The following is a 22214-nucleotide window of genomic DNA, read 5'->3' on the forward strand; positions in this document are numbered from 1 at the left end:
GACTTGCACTTTGGACAAGCCATAAAACTCATATCGTTCAACCTCAGGCTCTTCATCTGTAACATGAAGGCAGTGTTGGGAGGTTTAAATGTAGAAATGCAGGTATGAGTGCTTTGTGAATATAAAGTGTTATATAGCTGTAAATATACAGCTGAAGCAGTTTTTACATTGAAGGGTATTGAAAGCCTTAGATGAGCTAACCACAATTAAAAGACATACAACTCTTTTTGACATAAAACTCTTTATTCATAGATGGCCACATTTCCCCAGGAAAATGTTAGGATCTGGTTCCTCCATTTCTCACTTTGGGGAGAAGATCTAAGGATGGTGGAAAAGTCTTGTTTGCCTTGTCATCTCAGTGTGAGAAAGCCAGCGTATAGCATCTTGGGTTATTAATTTAGAGTGACCTTAATGGTTTCAGTCAGTAGAGTGATGAAATATGAACAAGTCATTGTTGAGAGGATACATGCATTCAGCAAATATTGGAGTACCTACGACATGTTGAATAGTTTTTCAGGCACTAGAGAATCGCTGTGACTGTGAAAAAGACAGACAGGACAGCGAGGGAAGACAGATAAGACAGGAGCCAATATGTTAAATAAGAACATTTTAGTTGGTCATAGCGTTGCAGAAAAAATTAGGACAGGATGACATGAAAGGGAAGTGAGAACACTACTTTAAGATTGGGTGAGGAAAGACTTCTCTGAGGAAGTAACATCTAAATTAAAGCCTGAATGTGAAGGAGGAGCTAGCCATTTTGAGATTAGGGGGAAAGAATTTTAGGGGAAGGACGAGCTAATTTAAGGGCTGGAAGACATGAATGAATTTGGTACTTACAAGGAACAGACAAAGTCCAGTGTGGCAAGAGTATAGCAATAAGTGGGAGACAAGTACAAGATTATTAGAGGTGGACTGAGGCCAGGTAAAGCAAGATTTTAGGCCACAGTCAGCAGTTAACGTAAAATCCAAAGTATGATAGGCAGCTCTTGGAGGGCCCTGATCCCTCATCTGGGGCAGTGAAGGCAGGCAGCCTGGTAATGAGGCAGACAAGCAGAATTTCCTTCCTCTGGGAATGACCTGGAACTGGGGAGCTTGAGGAAGAAACCTGGCTGGTGGCACAGGGGAGCTGCAGCCCACCCACTCTTTCGGGAGGTACAAGGAGGGAACATTTATTCTCAGGACATGTCAGAGTATCTTATATTTCTGAGTTAAGTTTCACTTCATTAAATATGATTCACGTGGTCTCTCACTTCATGATGTTGAGGTATGGTGCAAGTACACATACGACGAGTAACATCCTTAAGTGCAAGTTCGAACCTACAGATAATCTGCAAGTTGACGAGGACTTGGATAAGTAATGGGAAGTGTGATATGTTGGTTTTTGTTGTGTTTATATATTTCTTCTTAGATGATCCTGGTATGACCAGTGACTGAAATGTATGATAAAAGGTATTTGTTGTGTCAAAAAGACTAATGCCTCAAAATCACCTCTTCTCACTCTGGGAACAGGGAGCAATGCACTATAAATTTGGGGGGATTGGGTCTCTAGGAAAATGAGTTTGGGTTCTGTGTGAACATGTTGAGGTTTTGGAATGCCTTGTGGAATGTGTTTGATCATGTTCCTACCTCTGTTGATTGAACTTTGTAATCTTTGATTTCCCCCAGTGACTTGGAGGCTGTTTTATTTTCTAGTCCTTGGTAATAACGTCTGTTTTTGGTATAGCACCTTTCCTTTGGGGCCTTAAAAGATTGAATGTTGTTCATGCTTCTAAGCCAGTGTCATTTCACAAGAAGTAGGGAGCAGAAAAACTCAGGCTCAGAAAGATAAGATGATAGCATTGAGTTTACGTTGAACAAAAATCTCATTGCTCGGAGCAGAATTTACCTTTGTTTAGATTATTTTAAGACGACAACTAGTGAACTTGTTCCCTAAAGAGCATTTCCTGGTTTCTCTTTCCTTTTACTGTTAGTTATTGAAACAATATACCTTTCTGAGAACTGTTCCTGGAGAGTGCTTTTGTCAACTATAGATGCATTTTTATTTTTAATTTTTTTCCTTTTTTCATAAAACTCTGGTAGGTGTTTCCTTATTAAAAATGGTAAAGAGTTTACATCTGAGGAAAATTGAATACGAACTCTGACTTGAATTTGAAAATCTTTCAATCTCCTCTTTTCCTTTTAGGATCCACTACAACATTTTTTATTGCCTGTATCTTCAGGAGAATTCCTGTACTCAGGCCACAGAAATTAAAGAGGGACCATCTGTTTGGCCAGGGTATGTATATATGTACATCTGTATGTAGGCATGTGTGTGTGTGTGTGTGTGTGTGTGTGTCTTCCTTCCATACTTGACTGTCATTTAATGCAGGGAAGTGTTTTGTTTTAACTACTTTATTTACATAAAATTTACGTAACATAAAAATCCATTTTAAGTGTACAATTCAATGATTTTTAGTAAATTTACTGGTTGTATAACCATCACCATATTCTAATTTTAGAACATTTTTATCAACCTAAGGGAAGGCCTTATTTTGGGTCAGTTTTGTTCATCTGGTTTGCCTGTTTGATTTTTGTTCAGGCCATCACCTGGTCTGTTCAATTTCTTTCTGTTTTTTAAAATTTCTCCTCTGTGACAATTCTAGCAAGAAAACCAACATCCAACTTACACATGAACAGCAGCTGATTCTGAACCATAAGATGGAACCTCTCCAGGTGGTAAAAATTATGGCATTTGCAGGTAAGGGGGTGCGCCATTCCTGGAATAGAGAGTCAGGCTCATGATGTGGTTGTTTTCTGCCTTTTGTTATCACATCCCCCCTTCCCTGCTACCTGTCAGTGTATCTTTTCTTTCATCTATTATCGAACCACCTCAACCAAGTAATCTAAAAAGCTGTTTACCAAGAAATACTTTTTCTTTCCACTCCTGAGCATCCACATTGGCATTCCTGTTGAAACAAATAGTTCTTAGGGGCTAATAGCACTGGGGTTGATGAAGCCAGTCGTTTATCATTGTATACACTTAGTCACCGTTTGCTTATGAAGAGACAGGTCATATTCATCTGATCAAAAAGTGCAGTGGCTCCCTGATTTCTGTAGGGAAGAGTCTAGAAGGCCCTCCTGCCATTTGGTTCTAACCTACATTCCTAGATAGATGTCTGCTATTCTGCCTCAGTCAGCTAAGTAGATCTACTTAGAATCTCCTGAAGTACTTGGTTATTCTTTTGTCTGGACTTTTTCTCATGCTTTTATTTCCTGTCTGGAATCTCTTCAGCTTTTCTCCCTAAATACCCTGCTACTAACAACAATAACAGTGAGTTATTAAATGCCTGCTGTGTGCCTGGCACTGTTTTGATTCTAACTACATTCTGTAAGGGTTAGTTGTCCCTCTTTATAGATGAAGAAACTAAAGCTCAGAGAGATGAAAATGATTTGCCCTAGTTTAAAGAAGCAAATAAGTGATGGAGCCAGAATTCAAAGATGGATCTGTGGATCCATTTCTCTCCAAAGACATGCCTTTATCTTTTCTTTTCTCCCCTCCCCCCCCCATTTGATTATTTCTTTCTCTCTTTCTGTCTCCATCTGTCTCTTTTTTTCTTATTTCTGTCTTTGTCTTTTGTCTTTTTGTCTTCTTTTTCTTTCTCCCTCCCTCCCCCTTTCCTTCCTTCCTTCCTTCTTTCCTTTTCCCATGTCAGCTCCCATCATGTCTGTTTCTTCTAGATGGTCGTTTTTCAGCCATTTGAGCTCTATACTATCTCTGAACTTTTACTGTATCTAATCATCTGTATTAATTATTTGGTTCTTGATTATATAGTAAGAATAGCCAACACATGCATTTTGTAAATATTTCCACATTATTTCATTAGTCTTCAAAACAGCTCTATTTGGTAGGGAGAAGAGGTACTATTTTTCTTCTTTTACAGGTGAGGATGAAATTATTCTTAATCTGTTAGGTGACATGGTCTGGGCCGTAGACCCAGATTTTTTTGTTTCCAAAATCCATACTCTTTTCCACGATACTGTGTTATTATTATACTTTCATTTTGTTCTCTAATTGTTTCACCTGTGTTGGTATTTTATTCCCAGCTAGATTGTAATGTAGGAACTGTGCTTTATGCTTTTTAATGTACTCACAGCTGAATGTGTAGTAGGTGCTCAATAAATACTTGTTAAGTGAATGAAAGTTTGAATAATTGAATGAATGGTGGAGAGCCAGGCAGACAAGGGATCTCAGAATAGATCAGGAGAAACCTTGGATCTCATTTACACTTTGCTCTAGAAGCATAAATGACTCCCAGGCCAGCAGTAGCTATCATTTATTGATTTTTTGCTGCTAGTTACTTTGATTATTATCTTTATCCTCATTATCATCTTCCTACAAAGGTAAGTTTTATCCATCTGTGCTGATGAGGAAACTGAAGTTCAGTGAGGGCTCATGGCTTACCCTTCGTGACTCAGCTAGAACAATGCAGGTCACTCTGTTTAGAATCTGCTGCTCTTGTCACCACACCATTTTTATCGGAATTGAAAAACTCATCACTGTCTTAGTCTCAAGCAAGAGGCGGGAAGCATGGATAAGACCTTTGGAGCATTTTTTCCTGGTCAAAGGGTCACATCCTTTCCTCTTGGCTTCCCCAGGCACCGGGAAGACCTCTACCCTGGTCAAGTATGCTGAGAAGTGGTCTGAGAGCAGGTTTCTGTATGTGACATTCAACAAGAGCATCGCAAAGCAGGCCGAGCTAGTCTTCCCCAGCAATGTCATCTGCAAAACCTTTCATTCCATGGCCTATGGACACGTTGGGCGGAAGTGAGCATCGTCGTCACCATTGTCATTGTTATTCTTGTTACCCTTAATCACATTGTGATCGTTACGATCACATAGGAACTGCACTCCACCACGACACCAAACAAATTGAATGCTGTTCTCTCCATTTACAGGCAGGAAATATGAAAATAGATTTAGTGATTTGTACTTTCACTTTATGAAAATATATTGTTTACAGATAACAGTAACTTGCTGAATGGGGCATTGGCATTTCTCTGGAATTGAGGCATAGAAGGTCAAAATGACTTGTCTAAAGTTGAGAGTGTCCCAGATCCTGATCGATTTTAGGCTTTCCTTGGAAGGGTCGGGAGGGAGAGAAGACTCAGGTGAGGTGCACTCAGTCTAGGTTTCCTGGGGCCTTCTGAACCTGGACTTGTAGGCTTCAAGGAACCCCTTGGACCATACCTTGGAATAATAGTGTCTACCTCGAGCTAATTGACTTCTGGGTTGTTAAGTGTGAATCCTGTAAGCTTAATGTAAGCCATTACAAATCATACTTGGACCTTGCAGAACTTCTCTGACTTTTTTTTTTTTTTTTTTTTTTAAATCTCACTTGTGTGTTTATGATGCTTGGAGCTATTTTGTGTTATCATTGGAGAGAGTGGGGATAGGAGTGTGGGAAACCCTAAATACCACATTGCCAATAAAGTCAACTATTGTTAATTTGGGACATGCATTACAGGTACCAATTAAAGAAGAAATTGAATCTCTTCAGGTTAACACCCTTCATGGTCAATTCTGTCCTTGCTGAAGGGAAAGCTGGATTCATAAGAGCTAAACTGGTATGCAAGACTTTAGAAAACTTCTTTGCTTCTGCTGATGAAGAACTGACTATTGATCATGTGCCTATTTGGTGTAAGAACAGCCAGGGACAGAGAGTCATGGTAGAACAGAGTGAAAAACTGGTGAGTATTGAAATATCTTTAGTATTAGGAATTGGGGGATAAATGAGAAGAGTTGGCATGAAACAGTGTTATTTCTGCCTTTCATTTCTTCACAACTGCTCACAGGAAGTTGAAAATGGAGGGGTGAGACTCTAGGCCCATAATGTTAACTGTGAATTGCACAGGATTTTCTGCTGTTAAGAATGCTCAGAGACATTTAATCCTCATAACAGTCCTTATTTGATAGATGAAATGCAGATGTTGAATTACCTGCCCAAGGTTGTAAGAGCTTGCCATTAAGTCTGGTAGACGTTGAATCTGATCTTGTCTAATGACTGGGAATCTCTTTCTAATTTTTTTGGCTGTTGGTATTACATAGATTTTGCCAGCAGAAAAGTGTTTTATTTTTATGAAGTCTTTTCAATCATTTGCTATCAGTTATATATCTAGAAAAATAATCCAACCTTTTTTGACTCATCAAATGTTGTGACCTCTGAGAGATGTTTTGTCACTGGCCTTGTTACAACCCCAACTTTTTTATTCATCTCTGCATTTGAATACTCGGAAGTATTTAAAGGCTCTTGAGAAAGCATAGGAAAATAACTATACCTTTGATTTGACCTCTGTATATGGAAACGAAGTGTGATTTCAGGGTGCTGTCTTTTCCAGGGTCTTAATCTCTGGGTTACTGTATCACTTGTTTTCTAGAATGGTGTCCTCGAAGCAAGCAGACTTTGGGACAACATGCAGAAGCTAGGGGAATGCAAAGAAGAGGCTTACCAAATGACTCATGATGGTATGGCAGTTTTCAAATACGGGTATCTGTTAAATGTGACTGCACTACTTCTGAATTATGACTCTTGCCACTCCCTTCTTTCAGGCTATTTGAAACTCTGGCAGCTGAGCAAGCCTTTGCTTGCCTCTTTTGATGCCATCTTTGTGGATGAGGCCCAGGACTGTACCCCAGGTGAGAAACTATTCAGGACATCAGTAGTCTCAAATACGTAGAAACAGCATCATGATTAGGTAAGAGGACATATGCATGATATAAGTTGATTATTCTTATTTGTGATAATGAAGAGGAGCAAATGATACTATGTCATTAGAAAGCCTTTTTATTTGACTTAATGCCCTGTTTACAGTCCCACACACACATTTGTCCCTCCCAACCCCAAAGCAGATTTATCTTTCCCTAAATATTTGACTTAGGTTGTTCTTAAAATATTGACTAAGCCATAGGTCTTTAATGATAGAGACCAGTAGCGAAGACTCATGCCGAATGGAAAAAGTAGTCAATTTTGAGTGAAATTGTAATAGAGAGTAGACAGTGTTATAGAGTGTGACGTTCTAGGCCATCTTTGAGTTTTATGTTATAGTATTAGAGGAAGAAGACAATTTGCCTCATTTTGTATCTGCCTTTGTGGTTGCTGATACTCAATATTGTTTCTAGTTCTGAAAATAATCTGTATCATCAGGACCAGAAACTGTTTCTTTTTTACCATTATAAAATTGTTTCTTTTGATCGGGTGTGCCTGACATGCAGGAAAATGCAGCTCTCTTGTCCAGTGCACACTGCCTTAGTTTTGTAAAATTGTTCTTACCCTTTTGCTTTCTGAGTTTGGTTGATTTTTGCTTTGTGGGTTGGTGTTCCTTCAGATTTCTTACTTTTCCTCTTATTTGGCTGCAGCTATCATGAATATAGTTCTCTCTCAGCCATGTGGAAAGATCTTCGTAGGGGACCCACACCAGCAGATCTATACCTTCCGCGGAGCGGTCAATGCCCTATTTACAGTCCCACACACTCATGTCTTCTATCTCACCCAGGTAAGAGCTCCCTGTGCTTCAGAGTGCCCAGTGGCTTATAAGCTGGCGTTACTTCTCTGCAGTCTTTTAGTGTTAACCGTGTGCAGGATAGTGGGCTAAGCTCACGGCATACAGCCGACCTCTGCTTCTCAAGCGGTGCTTCTTAAAGTGGGGTTCTCAGGGGGTCTGCAAGGCCACAACTGTTTTCACGATACGTTTTTGCCTTTCTCACTGCATTGACATTTGCACTGATGGTACAAAGCCATGGTGGGTAAAAGTGCTGTCCCCTCAGCACAAATCAAGGCAGTGGCACCAACTGGTACTAGTACTGGTCTTCACTGCGACACACTCAGTGTAAAAAAAAGCAATGCGCTTAGGAATGTCCTTGATGGTAAAGCAAAAATTATTAGTTTTTTTCACTCTTGTTCCTTGCATACATGTCTCTGTAGTATTCCACATAGTGAAATGGAAAGCCATATACAAAGCACTTCTGCTGCAAACTGAAGTATGACGGTTGTCTGAGGAAAATCACTTTTATGATTGTGTCGTTGAACTGAGCTGGTGGCTTTTTTCTTGTAATACCATTTTTACTTGAAAGAAGAGCTGGCAGTCCAACTCTGCTTATTCAGATTTTGGTATTTGGCATTTTTTCAAAAATGAATAAAATGAGCCCGCAACCTCAAGAAAAACAACTGACAATGTTTATTGCCAAAAATAAGTCTCATTTTCAAGTGAAAATGGAAATTTTAGAAAACTTGTCACCTCTCCATACAGACTTTTCTAGTGAGATCAGTGTTGATATTAATGCATGTGATTTTTTTTTGATGTTGAGTTATGAAATGTATCAACATTTAGACAACCTGCATAACTCAGTGATCTTATATTTTTCAGATGACCAATGCATAATGTTAAACAATCAGGCTTGGCAAAAGATTCATTTAAAGGGAAAGACAGACCGATGGCTTTTTTTTTTTTTTTTTTTTTTAATGGTTACTATTGAGTTTTTTTTAAATTTTTTAAAATTCAGTTTTGTTGAGATATATTCACATAAGCTAGTCATTCACAGTGTACAATCAGTTATTCACAGTATGATCATGTAATTGTGCATTTATCACCAATTTTAATTTTTGAACATTTTCATTACTCCAGTGGCTTTTAATACAAGAACAGCAAGTCCACTGATACGATTTCAGATTCCGCGTTGCAACTAACCTTTAAGAAACTACCCTCTAAGGTTTAGAGTAATATCAAAGAATAATATTCTTGATTATCTGAAAATGCTATTAAACATTCCTCCCTTTTCAACTATATATCTTTGCGAGGATGAATTTTCTTCATGTGGCTTCAACCAAAACATATCACAACAGATTGAATACAGACATAAATATGGTACTCCAGCTGTCTTCTATTAAGCCAGATGTTAAAGAGCTTTGCAAAAATATAAAACAATGCTATCCTTCCCACTAAACTTTTTGTTTTGGAATGTATAGTTAAGTTTCAAAAATGTGTTCTCCATCATGTAATGGGTTTATTGTTATTTTTCAATGAGTTGAAATATTTTAAAAATTTATCAGTTTTACTTTTTAAGATGGTACATATAGATAGCTATAACTCATGTAAATAAGAGCTTCTTGGGGCCTTAGTAATTTTTAGAAGTGTAAAGGATCCTGAGATCAAAAGGTTTGCGAACTACACCTTTTAAGAAACTCATTTGTAGTTAGAGAAGATGAGCAGTGTCACTTTTATAAAAATGTAACCTGTACCATGTTTTGCTGTGTTTTAGAAAGCCCTGTAGCCTGCTCTGTGACTTTATAGGACTTTATAAGACTCCTCTGAGTTCCTGTAGTTGCATGCTATGCTAACTTAGGGTGGTGTCTGCTCAGAATATATATATATTTTTAAACATACTTTAATTAGAATAGTTTTACATTTAAGGAAAAATTGGAAACATAGTACAGAGAATTCTCATATACCCTAGAGTTCCCATATATGCCACACCCAGTTATTAACATCTCAAACTGGTGTGGTACATTTGTCTCAAAAAATGAACTGGTATTGATACATTATTATTCATTAAAGTTCATATTTATTCATATTTCTTTAGTTTTTTACTGTTCCAGGATCCCATTCATGACACCACATTACATTAGTTGTCATGTCTCCTTAGGCTCCTCTTGGCTGTGACAGTTTTTCAGACTTTCCTTGTTTTTGATGACCTTGACAGTTTTCAGAAGAACTAGTCAAGTATTTTGTAGGAAGCCCTCTATTGGAATTTGTCTGAGGTTTTTCTCATGATTAGACTGAGGGTTATGGGGTTTGGGGAGGAAGACCACAGCAGTAATGTGCTATTTTCATCACCTCACATCTAGGGTGCATACTGTCAGCAAGATTTATGACTGTTGATGTTGACCTTGATCACCTGGGTAAAGTGGTGTTTTTTAGGTTTTCTCCAATGTACAGTTACTTTCTCCCACCCACTTTCCATACTGCAGTCTTTGAAAGGAAGTCACTGTACTTGTCCCTAAGTGTTTTCCCTCCTTGAGGATGGAGTATCTACATAAATTATTTGGAATTCTTCTGCAAGGGAGATTTGTCTCCCCTCTCCCCGCTCCCCATTTATTCAGTCATTTATTTATATCAGTATGGACTCATGGGTATTTATTTTAAACATTGGATTATGTATAGTCTACTCCAAATAGTTGTAAAGCAATATGTACTGTTTGTTGAAAGCCTAGTGTTCTTTTAACTCTATTATTGGTCTTCAATAGCACATTACAGTTTATTACCTTAAATTATAGATGCATGGAGAAGTCAATAAATATGATGAGTTTGGGGAAGAATAGTATCTTTCCATCTAGAGTGGTGAAGAAAGCAGGGTCTTACACTAAGTTTTGAAGGGTAGGAAATTTTTTTTTTTTAAACTTTTTATTTGGAAATACTTTCAGACTTACAGGAAAATGACAAAAATGATGCAAACCTCACACAGTGAACTCCAACATACCCCTCTGCCCTGGATGCCCAGATCTACCAATTTTAACATATTGCCACATTTGCCATATAATTCTATCATGTCAATCCATCCATCTCTCCATCTATCCATCCATTCATTTTCTGAACTCTTGAGGGTGGGGTCTATACATCCTGCTCCTTTAAAACTTAATACTGCCATGTACATTTCCTTACGTAACACCTTAAGTGCAGTTATCAAGTTCAAGAAATCTAACATTGATGTAAAGCTTACAGTCTACATTCCAATTTTTTCATAGGTCCTAGTGATGTTTTTTGAGCCTTTTCTCCCTTGCTAGATCCCATTCAGGATCATGTATTGCATTTAATTGTCACTGTCTCTTTAGTTGCTCTCTCTATTTTTTTAAATTGTGGTAACATATATGCAACAGAAACTTTCCCATCTCAGCCACTCTCAAGCATAGCATTCAATGGGATTAGTCACATTCACAATGTTGTTGTAGCCCCATGACCTGTCCACCACTAAAACTTTCCCATCTCTCCAAACAAACCCTACACCAATTATGCATTAACTCCCCATTTCCCCTGTTTCCTTCCTCTGGCAATCTATTTCTGTCTCTGAGTTTACATATTCTCCAGTATTTATTTTGTAGTTACCGTAGGGCTTAAAATTAACTTCATAAATCTGTAACAATCTCATTTGCTTTGATACCAACAGAACTTTAATAGTGTCTACACACTATGTTCTTGTACCCCTCCGTCCCATCATATTCCTGTAGTTCTTGTCACAAATTACGTTTATACTGTGAATCCAAAAACCACTGAGTTATCGTTACATTTTATGCATTTGCCTTTTAGATCATGTAGAAAGTAAAAGTGGAGTTACAAACCAAAAATGCAATAGTATTGGCATTTATATTTATCTAGGTCGTTACCCATACGGGAGATCTTTATTTCTTCCTTCAATCTGTTTTCCATTGTCTTTTCCTTTCAACCTGTAAAACTGACTTTAGTGTCTCTTGTAGGGCCAGTTTAGTGGTGACAAACTCCTTCAGCTTTTGTTTATCTAGGAATGACTTAAACCCTCCTCATTTTTCAGAGACAGTTTTGTCAGATATAGAATTCTTGGTTGACAATTTTTTACACTTGGCACTTTAAATATATCTTCACATTGCCGCCTTGCCTCCATGATATCCAATGAGAAACCAGCACTTAATCTTAAACATGTCTTGTATGTGACATGCTGCTTCTCTTTTTTTTTTTAAATTCAATTTTATTGATATTATTCACATACTGTATAGTCATCCAAAGTGTACCGTCAGTTGTTCACAGCACCATTATATAGTTGTGCATTTTTCACAATTAATTTTTTTCAATTTTAGAACATTTTTATTACTCCAGAAAAGAAATAAAAATGAAAAAGAAAACTCAAATCCCCCCATACCTCTAACCCTCCCTCCATTATTGACTGATACTATTGGTTTGGTACATTTATTAGTGTTGGTAAAAGAATATTAAAATATTACTAACTGTAGTACATAGTTTGCAACAGGTACATTTTTTCCCCATATACCCCTCGATTATTTACTTCTAGTAATAGTGTCATACATTTGTTCTAGTTCATGAAAGAAGTTTCTAATATTTGTATAGTTAATCACGGACATTGTCCACCACAAGATTCACTGTGTTATACATTTCCCATGTTTTAACCTCCAACTTTCCTTCTGGTGACATACATGACTTTAAATTCCCCTTTCCACCACATTCACACACCATTCAGCACTGTTATTTATTCTCACAATAATGTGCTACCATCACCTCTGCCATTTCCAAATGCTTAAGTTCAAACTGTTTAAACATTCTGCACATATTAAGCAACCACTCCCCATTCTTTAGTCTCCTTCTATATCCTGGTAACCTATATTTCATGTCTATGAGTTTACATATTATAATTAGTTCATATCAGCAAGATCATACAATGTTTGTCCTTTTGTGTCTGACTTATTTCACTCAACATAATGTCCTCAAGGTTCTTCTGTCAACCTGTTTTTTTTTTTTTTTTAAGATGGTTTTATTCACACACCATACATTCCATCCTAAGTAAGCAATCAGTGGTTCCCTTTTAATCATGTAGTTATGCATTCACCACCATTACCTATATAAGGACATTTCCATTTCTTTCACAAAGAAAGATGAAGAGTCCAAAAAAAAAAAGAAAGACGAAAGGAAAAGAAAGAAAAAGGCAGCTAAAAAGCAACAAAAGAAAAGATAAAATTAAAATAAAATACAATAAAAAAAGTCAGACAATAACACCAATGCCAAGAATCCCATACCCCTCGCTTATATCCTCCTCTTATAGGTATTTAGCTTTGGTATATTGCCTTTATTATATTAAAGGAAGCATAGTACAATGTTATTGTTAACTGTAGACTCTAGTTTGCTTTGATTGTATTTTTTCCCCAATACCACCCCATTTTTAACACCTTGCAAGATTGACATTCATTTGTTCTCCCTCATGTAAAAACATATGTCCATTTTATCACAGTTGTTGGCTACTCTAGGTTTCACTGTTACACAGTCCCAGTCTTTATCTTTTGTCTTTCATTCTGGTGTCCCACATGCTCCTAACCTCCTTCTTTCAACCATACTCAGTCATCTTTGTTCAGTGTACTTACATTGCTGTGCTGCCATCACCTAAAATTGTGTTCCAAACCTCTCACTCCTGTCTTTTCCTGTCTGTCTGTAGTGCTCTCTTTAATATTTCCTGTAGAGCAGGTATCTTGTTCACAAACTCTCTCATTGTCTGTCTGTCAGAGAATATTTTAAACTCTCCCTCATATTTGAAGGACAGTTTTGCTGGCTATAAAATTCTTTGTTGGCAGTTTTTCTCTTTCAGTATCTTAAATATATCACCCCACTTCCTTCTTGCCTCCATGGTTTCTACTGAGAAATTCGCACATAGACTTACCGAGCTTTCCTTGTATGTGCTGAATTGCTTTTCTCTTGCTGCTTTCAGGATTCTCTCTTTGTCTTTGACATTTGAGAATTTGATTATTAAGTGTCTTGACATAGGTCTATTCAGATCTGTTCTGTTTGGATCTGTAATTTTATGTCTTTCTTAAGAGATGGGATATTTTCAGTGATTATTTCCTCCATTATTGCCTCTTCTTCTTTTCCCTTCTCTTCTCCTTCTGGAACCCATGACACATACATTCATGCACTTCATGTTATCTTTTAGTTCCCTGAGACATTGCTAATATTTTTCCATTCTTTTCCCTATCTGTTCTTTTGTGTGTAGGATTTCAGGTGTCCTGTTCTCCAGTTCATGAATCCTTTCTTCTGCCTCTTGAACTCTGCTGTTGTATGTCTCCATTGTGTTTTTCTAATCTTGTGTTGTGCCTTTCATTTCCATAGGTTCTGCCAATTGTTTTTTCAAACCTTTGAGTTCTCCCTTATGTTTGCCTAATGTTTTCTTTATATCCTTCATGTCTTTTGCCGTATCGTCCCTCAATGCATTGAATTGGTTTTTGAACTGATTTAGCATATTTGAAGGTCTTTAATTAGTTGTTTCAGTTCCTGTATCTCAGTTGAGGTGTAAGTTTGTTCCTTTGACTGGGCCATATCTTCATTTTTTCTTGTGTGATTTGTAGTTTTCTGTTGTCTAGGCATCTGGTTTCCTTCAGTTCCTACCACTCATAAGTTGCTTTTTTTTTTTTTTTTTTTTTTTTTTTTTTTTGATTTGGCATTTGCTGTTACTGCAGTCTTTGAACTTTTCTGGAGCTTTTAGAAAGATGATTCTGCCCATTTTTGCTGGTTATTCAAAGCATCTGTGGGGGGATAGAGTGTTGAAGTTTCTCACTCCGCCATCTTGGTTTGAAGAAACAATTTTGGTAGGTGAAAAGAATTCCTAGATTGGTAGAAAACAGCATGAGCCAAGTCAGAGAAAGTACAGAAAATGTTCTGGAATTACCTGGGCAGTGGTTTTAAAATTCATGGTGAATGGGGTCTCAAAGACAAAAGGAGAAAACCTCCCTTCTCTCTCTTAATACTTTGTATAACTTGCGTTTCTTTGTAAGATTTGATTGGGAAAAATGGGTAGATTTGCTTAAAAGAAAAATTTACTATTGGTGTTAGAGAATAATGGCAAATAAAGATATCCAGTTTGGGAAAGATCTTGAAAGTGAGCTCATCACTTTTTTCTTTATATATTGCTCTTTTTTCTTGTACCAATGGGATGACTTCATAAACGTGTTTGGGAAGGATTCATCTGGCAGAGGTATAGAGAACTATTTGAGAGTGGGAGTAGGCTGCAGGTAAAGAGACTAAGTAGGTTTGGCATGAATTTGAGTTTCTTAATTAAGATGTTTGCTTTGGTAAGAAAAAGATGATTGTAGATATTATAATGGAAAAATTGAAGATTTCGATTTCGGGCAAAGGGTAAAGAAAAATAGATAGCTCTGGAATTTCGAGATAGAAAATGCTCTCTTCACTACTTAGCAGTGAAGTTAGTGATTCTTTGATAGTCAAATTCCTATTCAGGTACGAGTGGTTTTACTATAGAGAGTTTTCAAATACCCTCTCCCTGTAGGGCGAATCAGGAATAATTAGTTGGGTTTGGCAAGGCCAAGACTTGGAGGTGATAGAAATGTGCTAACATATGTCAGGGAGGGGTGGCTAACTCCTTTTTTTGTTTCGCAACAGAGTTTTAGATTTGGTGTGGAAATAGCTTACGTGGGAGCTACTATCTTGGATGTCTGCAAGAGAGTCAGGAAAAAGACTTTGGTCGGAGGAAGCCATAAGAGTAAGGTTTTCATTTCCTGTGCTTTTGTATGTTACGGAAATTAGTTTTCCTCCTTACTTTGATTTGTCATAGAGTTTGTGCTCTCTCCCAAAAGGTAGCATCAGGGGCGAAGTCAGAGGTCAAGTGGCCCTGCTGTCACGGACCAATGCCAATGTGTTTGACGAGGCTGTCCGGGTGACTGACAGAGAAGAGCCTGCAAAGATACATTTGATTGGGGTAAGAGTAAATTTCTGCTGACTGCTTCATGCCCAGACTCTGCAGGTGCACATATCCAGTCAGAACATTTGACTTGATTAGGGTTATCGTGGAAGAACGTGTTTGGGTTTTCAGCCATTTTCACCAAGCTGAGCCATGACTGACATTTTTACCCCTGGCCTTTGTGATCATGCTGGCCAAATATTCCTATAAAACCAGATCCTACAAGGACTGAGGCTCTTTTCTTCCACTCTTTATAAAATGAATGTCCTTCTTGTCTTTTGCTACATAAATGAGGCTCTAGTTGTTGAGTTTCCACCAGATGTTCTTCTGTTGTGTGTTGTTCATTAGTGTAAGAACCGATGAGGTGACAACACAGCTGGGATGCACTAGCATGCTCTAGCGTATAGAGTTGGAACACCTGGGTTCTAGCTCTGGTTCTGTCACTAACTTGGTGTGACTTGGGGCAAGTCACAACTTCTGTGTGCCTCGTTCTCTCCTTCTCTAAAATAATAGTAAGCTCTTTCCTTTACCTGTTTCACGGGGAGTTAGGAGGATTAAGTGACACATGTAAAACATTTTAAATTTTTTGACGCAGTGTTAAATGACTAAAAGTTACTCATTCATCTGTGAAAAAGTATCTTTTTGAAGGCCTACTATGTGCTAGGCATTCAATAAATATAGTAAGTGAATCATAATCAAATGATTAAATTTTTCAATTTTTATTTACAAAGATTATGTAGCCATGTTATAGAAGTTCTAGAAACTAAAAGGAAAAAAAAAAATCACCCATAATCCCAGTATTTCATAGAATAATTTTCATTTTTACTAATTATTTTTGTCTTTGTCCTTATATATATTTTTATATAGTTGCAATTATAGTGTGCATAAAAGTGTGCTATGTTTTATTCAACACAGAAGCATATTTTCTTTCATGTTGCTACTTTAATGACCTTACACTATGTCATCCAGTGGATATAGCATAAATTAGCCATTTTTATTATTGTAAGAAACAATACTTTTGGAATGTCATCCTTGTTGGGCATAATATAAAGTAAGTTCTTCTCCTTCCCTCTCATTCACCCATTTATCACCTGTAGCATGTTTTGTTACACTTGGTTACATCTAGTTTCAAATTATAATATATACTGTCTTATTTTGGTCTCTGTTTTGTATTAATGTCTATGTGTCCCTTTCCAAAAAGATTGGGTCCCTTGGGTGGGGGCCTTTTTTCATCTCTTTATTCTGTACCAGTGCTTGGTTCTACACTAGTTCTTAGGCAGACAGTTGGGTTGAACTGTAATACCATCAAGCCTCTCCTCCAGGACCTTACCTTTTAATGCATAGAATATTCTGGACCTATGGCCATTCTGTAGTTTTTTCCTCAAAAGAAACAATGGTAAGTATTCATACCTAATACTTTGCATTCAGGTACCATTTGTGTACTTCAAACTTCTGTGTCCCTGGAGGTAGAGTTAAACTGCTTCTTTATTGATGAGAAAGCAAAGTCAATTAGTTCATGATTTATTTATTTTTTTAAAACATAGGAAGAGTTTGAAGTAGCAACCAAAAGTTAGAATTAGATAATCCTGAGTTTTCAGGCTTCATTATAGCCTGAATGCTTTGGGTACAATTTATGATCTGTTTCCAAGAAACCATCTCATTTCAAAATCCCATCTTTATCTTTGCTTTACATTGTTTTGTTTTTAAAAAAAAAAAAAAAAAGAAAAAAAAACCAACAGCAACAAAACAAAACGAAAGACAACCAAAAAAAACAAAAATCCCACCAAAAAACTTTTTCAGGGGATTAAATCATTTGGATTGGACAGAATCATTGATATTTGGATCCTCCTTCAGTCAGAGGAAGACCGGAAGAAACGTGAGTACCCTCCTGGCCTCGGCACAATAGAGGGAAGCTCTCAAGTGTCAGGGGACAGGAAAAGAATAGGCTTGTCCCAGTCAGTGTTCCTATTTTCCTTCTGGACAGGGGTGGAGCTGGTGTCACTCTTTTCCCATGAAGACTGGGATGGCCGAGGCCTACTGTTTCCAGAGGCCTTCCCAGATCCTTGTCTCAGGAGTCTAAACTTCTCTCTAACATTGGTGCTTTAAGCGGCCTTCTCCACTGTCTTCTGTCTACCTGGACAGCTTTACACACCGATACTTCCTCATGGGCCCCAAATGATAATTTCTAACATTTCTATAGCACTTTTCTGTTCATGTTTGCTGCACTATTGCAAATCCCTGTGAAGTAGGTAAGGAGCTCAAGGGTAGGGTTCTTTATCCTCAGTTTGGAGATGGAGAGGCTAAAGCACAGGTAATTTCACTGACTTGCCCAGTTTACACACAGCAAGTTAGTGATGTAGTCAGGACTAGAACATGGATTTCCCAATTTTGAATCCATCGATTTACTCTGCTGTTGGCTATGAACGTATAGCTACTGCCTATGTATTTTAATGCAGCCCGTGTCATGTTAACCTGAATATGTATTCTCTGTAGAAAGCCTCGTTATTAAAGACAAATTTATAAGAAGATGGCTGCACAAAGAAGGCTTTAGTGGCTTCAAGAGGTATGTGACTGCTGCTGAGGATAAAGAGCTTGAAGCAAAGATTGCAGTCGTTGAAAAGTATAATATCAGGATTCCAGAACTGGTGGAAAGGATAGAAAGATGCCATATCAAAGATCGGGACTTCGCAGGTAAGAAGAACAGTTGGTTCTTAACTCTCCCCCAGGAGGAGGCACAGATGATCTTCTGATGCTTCTTGCTGCATGAACCGTCATCTGTGGCCAAGAAAAGCTCTGCAGAGATGTTGGCATTGCTTCTGAGCAAGGGGCACAGAGCTGACACTGATCTTTAGGGGCTCCTTGTTTCTCTTCTACTTCTAAGCCAGTAGAACAGGTTTTTCTCATCCCCACTGAGTATCTTTGCTCAAGGAACTCAACCTCTTCTGGGCCTCTGTCCCTTCGTGTGTAACATATGGGGGTGGATAAAGTCTTTTTGAACTCTGAAATGTGATTCTGAGACATACTTTTTCCTGCAACTTATCTTTTATTTTTACTTTTTCTTTTTTTCTCTTCCTAGCAGTAGTTCCTCTTTCCTCTTTTCCCCCCAAAGCTGCACATAGGCGAGAAAATGTAGTTTCCTCCTGTTCCCTTCCCTCTCAAGCCCTCATCTAACTGTATGCTGGGTTTTTATTTCAGAGTACATTTTGGGCACTGTGCACAAAGCCAAAGGCTTGGAGTTTGATACTGTGCACGTTTTGGATGATTTTGTGAAAGTGCCTTGTGCCAGGCATAATCTTGCACAGCTCCCCCACTTCAGAGTCGGTAAGGAGATGCACTTAAGATAATCTTTGTTTCACGGCTGAAAGTTGACTGGTTTGCTTCCTTTTGACTGCCTTGCTTTTTGTTTGATGGTGTGGCCTCCTGGTCAGATCCTTCTAGAAGAAAAAAAAACAAACAAAAACACCTCCTCATCCTACACTTTTGGTTCTTATACTGTGGTTTTCGGAAAACCACACTTGTGGAGGGCCCACTTCCCTAAGAGCTGCTGCAGGGACGTCGTTCTATAGAGGCTGCATTTAACATGCATCTGTAAGTTTGAAAACATTCTTTTCTTAATCAAAGAAAACAAGGTGTGTTTTCTTTAATTAATTTTTCCTCTCTTTGTTAAAGAAGCCAAAAAATCCTAAGAGGTGAAAACAGTAAGCATTCTTATCCTTTGTCTGCTCTTTTATAAATTTATACTCAGAGCTAGCTGTTACACTAAGTATCAGTGCTGTTGTTTGGTTTTAAATCCTAGAATAAACTCATTTGAAGTTTCTCTAAAAACAAACACATAAACAAGCAAAAACTCTCCGTTACCTATGGATTCAAAGTTTGGGGCACAGCGTACATTGGAAGGCTGAAAATATAAATACCAGAAACTCCTTATTTCTAAAAAGTATTCATAAAATGAGAGAGATGTGGTATTGAGCATAAATTGGAGTAGAGGGGGGAAAAGAAGGTGGCCAGAGAGAGGTATCAGCTGCTCTTTTTCTGTTTTGGAAGTTCATTTAATTTTACTACCTTTTTTCCTCCTGCTGGTCATTACATGGTTGCGTAATTGTTTTGGTAACAGCTTTGTTGAGATAAAATTCACATACCATACAATTTACCCATTTAAAATGTACAGTTTAATGGCTTTTAGTTTATTCATAGATCAACTGCTATTTGTTGAGTTCCTATCACTGTGCTAGGTATTGTGACTGAGACGAGAGGTAGGCAGTAAAGACTTGTAAATTTATTTTTCTTTTCTGGTTGTCCCATGACAACACAAGATATTTCCAGGTTGGACTAAATAATACCAGAGAGACAGCAGAATGGAATAGACAGAAGGGGAGCTTTGGAGTAGACATGGGTTCAGATCCAGGGTACTTGATTAGCTGTGGCCTTGTTTGTGTAAGTAACTTAACTTCTGCAAACCTTAGTTTCCTCATCAGTCCCACAGGGTTGTTGTGGGGATAATTGGGATAATGAATGTAAATATCCAGCTGGCTCATTACAGGTATTGAGTGAGCAATTAAAAAAAATTCCCAGGATTTACCAACAGCAGAACTGAATAAAACTCAGTATTTTCTGCTGCTAGTCTGTTAGGTTTTTACTTGGGTTTGGAGTTGGTGTTTGTAAAAGTTTGTTATATACTACCAGCAAATCTTGAGTGGCATTTGTGGGAGGGTGGGTGGGTAAGGGGTGGTAAACATGTAGAAGAGAACAAAAATTTTTGTAAGCAGTCTTTTGAGGTGCTGTTTTTTCCTTTTCCTTTCTTTAGAGTCATTTTCTGAGGATGAATGGAATTTACTGTACGTTGCAGTAACTCGTGCCAAGAAGCGCCTCATCATGACCAAATCGTTGGAAAACATTTTGACTTTGGCTGGGGTAAGAGAAACTGGTAGCATGCATGAATTTTTTTAAAACACAGTTTTATTGAGATATATTCACACACCCTACAGTCATCCACAGTGTATGATCAGTTATTCACAGCACCATCATACAGTTGTGCATTCATCACCGGAATCAATTTTTGAAACTTTTCCTTACTCCAAAATAAAAATAAAAGCAAAAAGAACACCCAAAGCTTTCTGTCCCCTCCATCCCACCCCATTCTAATTTTTGTCCCCATTTTTCCACTCATCTGTCCATACACTGGATAAAGGGAGTGTGAGCCACAAGGTTTTCACAATCACACAGTCACACTGTGCAAGCTACATAGTTACACAGTCGTCTTCAAGAATCAGGGTCACTGGGTTGCAGTTCAACAGCTTCAGGTATTTCCCTAAACACTAAATAGTAAAAAGTGATATCTATATAGCAGATAAAAATAATCCCTTCAGAGTGCCCTCCTGACTGCATTTGAAATCTCTCAGCCACTGGAACCTTATTTTGTTTCATCTCTCCTTTCCCCTTTTGGTCAAGAAGATCCTCTCAGTCCTACAGCGCTGGGTCCAGGCTCGTCCCCAGGAGTCATTTCCCATGTTGCCAGGGGGATTCACACCCTTGGGAGTCAGGTCCCACACGGGGAGTGTGTGTGAGTTTACCTGCAAGTAGGCTTAGCGAAAGAAGGGGCCACATCTGAGCAACAAAGAGGCTCTCTGGGGGAGACTCTCAGGCACAGTTATAAGTAGGCTTAGCCTCTCCTTTGAAGCAACAAGCCTCACAAGGAAAGCCCCCAGATCGAGGGCTCGGCCGACCGAACTGGCAGTCCTCAATGTTTGTGAGAAAATCAGCAATAACCCAGGTGGGGAAGTCCGACACTTTTCTCCCCAGTTCCTTGGGGGGCCCTGCAAATACAGTTTTACTCTCTAGCGTGCATTAATTTAATGATATTTGAATAAAGGATCAACCTAAAGGTGTTCAAAGGCCTTTGGATCAAGATGCTGGATTAGAAGAGAAGGGCTTCTTTTTTTTTTAATTCATTTTTATTGAGATATATTCACATACCATGCAGTCATACAAAGTGTACATTCAGTTGTTCACAGTACCATTATATAGTTGTGCGTTCATCACCAAAATTAATTTTTGAACATTTTCATTACCACACAAAAATAATAAGAATAAAAATTAAAGTGAAAAAGAACAATTAAAGTAAAAAAGAATACTGGGTGCCCCCCCCCCCATTTTTCTACTCATCCATCCATACACTGGACAAAGGGGAGTGTGGTCCATATGGCTTTCCCAGTCACATTGTCACCCCTCATAAGCTACATTTTTATACAATCATCTTCAAGATTCATGGGTTCTGGGTTGTACTTTGATAGTTTCAGGTATTTACTGCTAGTTATTACAATTCATTAGAACCTAAAAAGGGTTGTCTATATTGTGCGTAAGAGTCCACCAGAGTGACCTGTCGGCTCCTTTTGGGATTTCTCTGCCACTGAAGCTTATTTCATTTCCTTTCACATCCCCCATTTGGTCAAGAAGATGTTCTCCATCCCACGATGCCGAGTCTAGATTCCTCCCCGGGATCATATTCCACGTTGCCAGGGAGATTTACTTCCCTGGGTGTCAGATCCCATGTAGTGGGGAGGGCAGTGATTTCACCTGCCGGGTTGGCTTAGCTAGAGAGAGAGGGCCACATCTGAACAACAAAGAACCATTCGGGAGGAGGCTCTTGGCACAATTATAAGCAGGCCTGGCTTCTCCTTTGCAGCCACAGTCTTGCCAAGGGCAAATCCCATGGTAGAGGGCTCAGCCCATCAAACCACCA

General features: G+C 38.3%; 1 protein-coding gene across 4 annotated transcripts in view; it reads left to right on the forward strand.

Annotated features, from left to right (window-relative positions):
• The window catches only part of FBH1 (F-box DNA helicase 1), a 62112-nt gene that overhangs the window by 19599 nt on the left and 20299 nt on the right, over positions 1-22214 (forward strand). For all 4 annotated transcript variants that reach the window (XM_037845814.1, XM_037845817.1, XM_037845816.1 and 1 more), the window contains 13 exons: positions 2183-2275; positions 2643-2737; positions 4636-4804; positions 5505-5727; positions 6415-6502; positions 6587-6673; positions 7394-7530; positions 15178-15277; positions 15372-15493; positions 17276-17351; positions 17969-18166; positions 18671-18796; positions 20280-20386. In XM_037845814.1, coding sequence (XP_037701742.1) covers positions 2183-2275; positions 2643-2737; positions 4636-4804; positions 5505-5727; positions 6415-6502; positions 6587-6673; positions 7394-7530; positions 15178-15277; positions 15372-15493; positions 17276-17351; positions 17969-18166; positions 18671-18796; positions 20280-20386 — 1621 coding nt within the window. The remainder of the gene's footprint in view (positions 1-2182; positions 2276-2642; positions 2738-4635; positions 4805-5504; positions 5728-6414; positions 6503-6586; positions 6674-7393; positions 7531-15177; positions 15278-15371; positions 15494-17275; positions 17352-17968; positions 18167-18670; positions 18797-20279; positions 20387-22214) is intronic.

This window comes from Choloepus didactylus, chromosome 8 (assembly GCF_015220235.1).
Source record: "Choloepus didactylus isolate mChoDid1 chromosome 8, mChoDid1.pri, whole genome shotgun sequence".
NCBI classification, from domain to species: domain Eukaryota; kingdom Metazoa; phylum Chordata; class Mammalia; order Pilosa; family Megalonychidae; genus Choloepus; species Choloepus didactylus.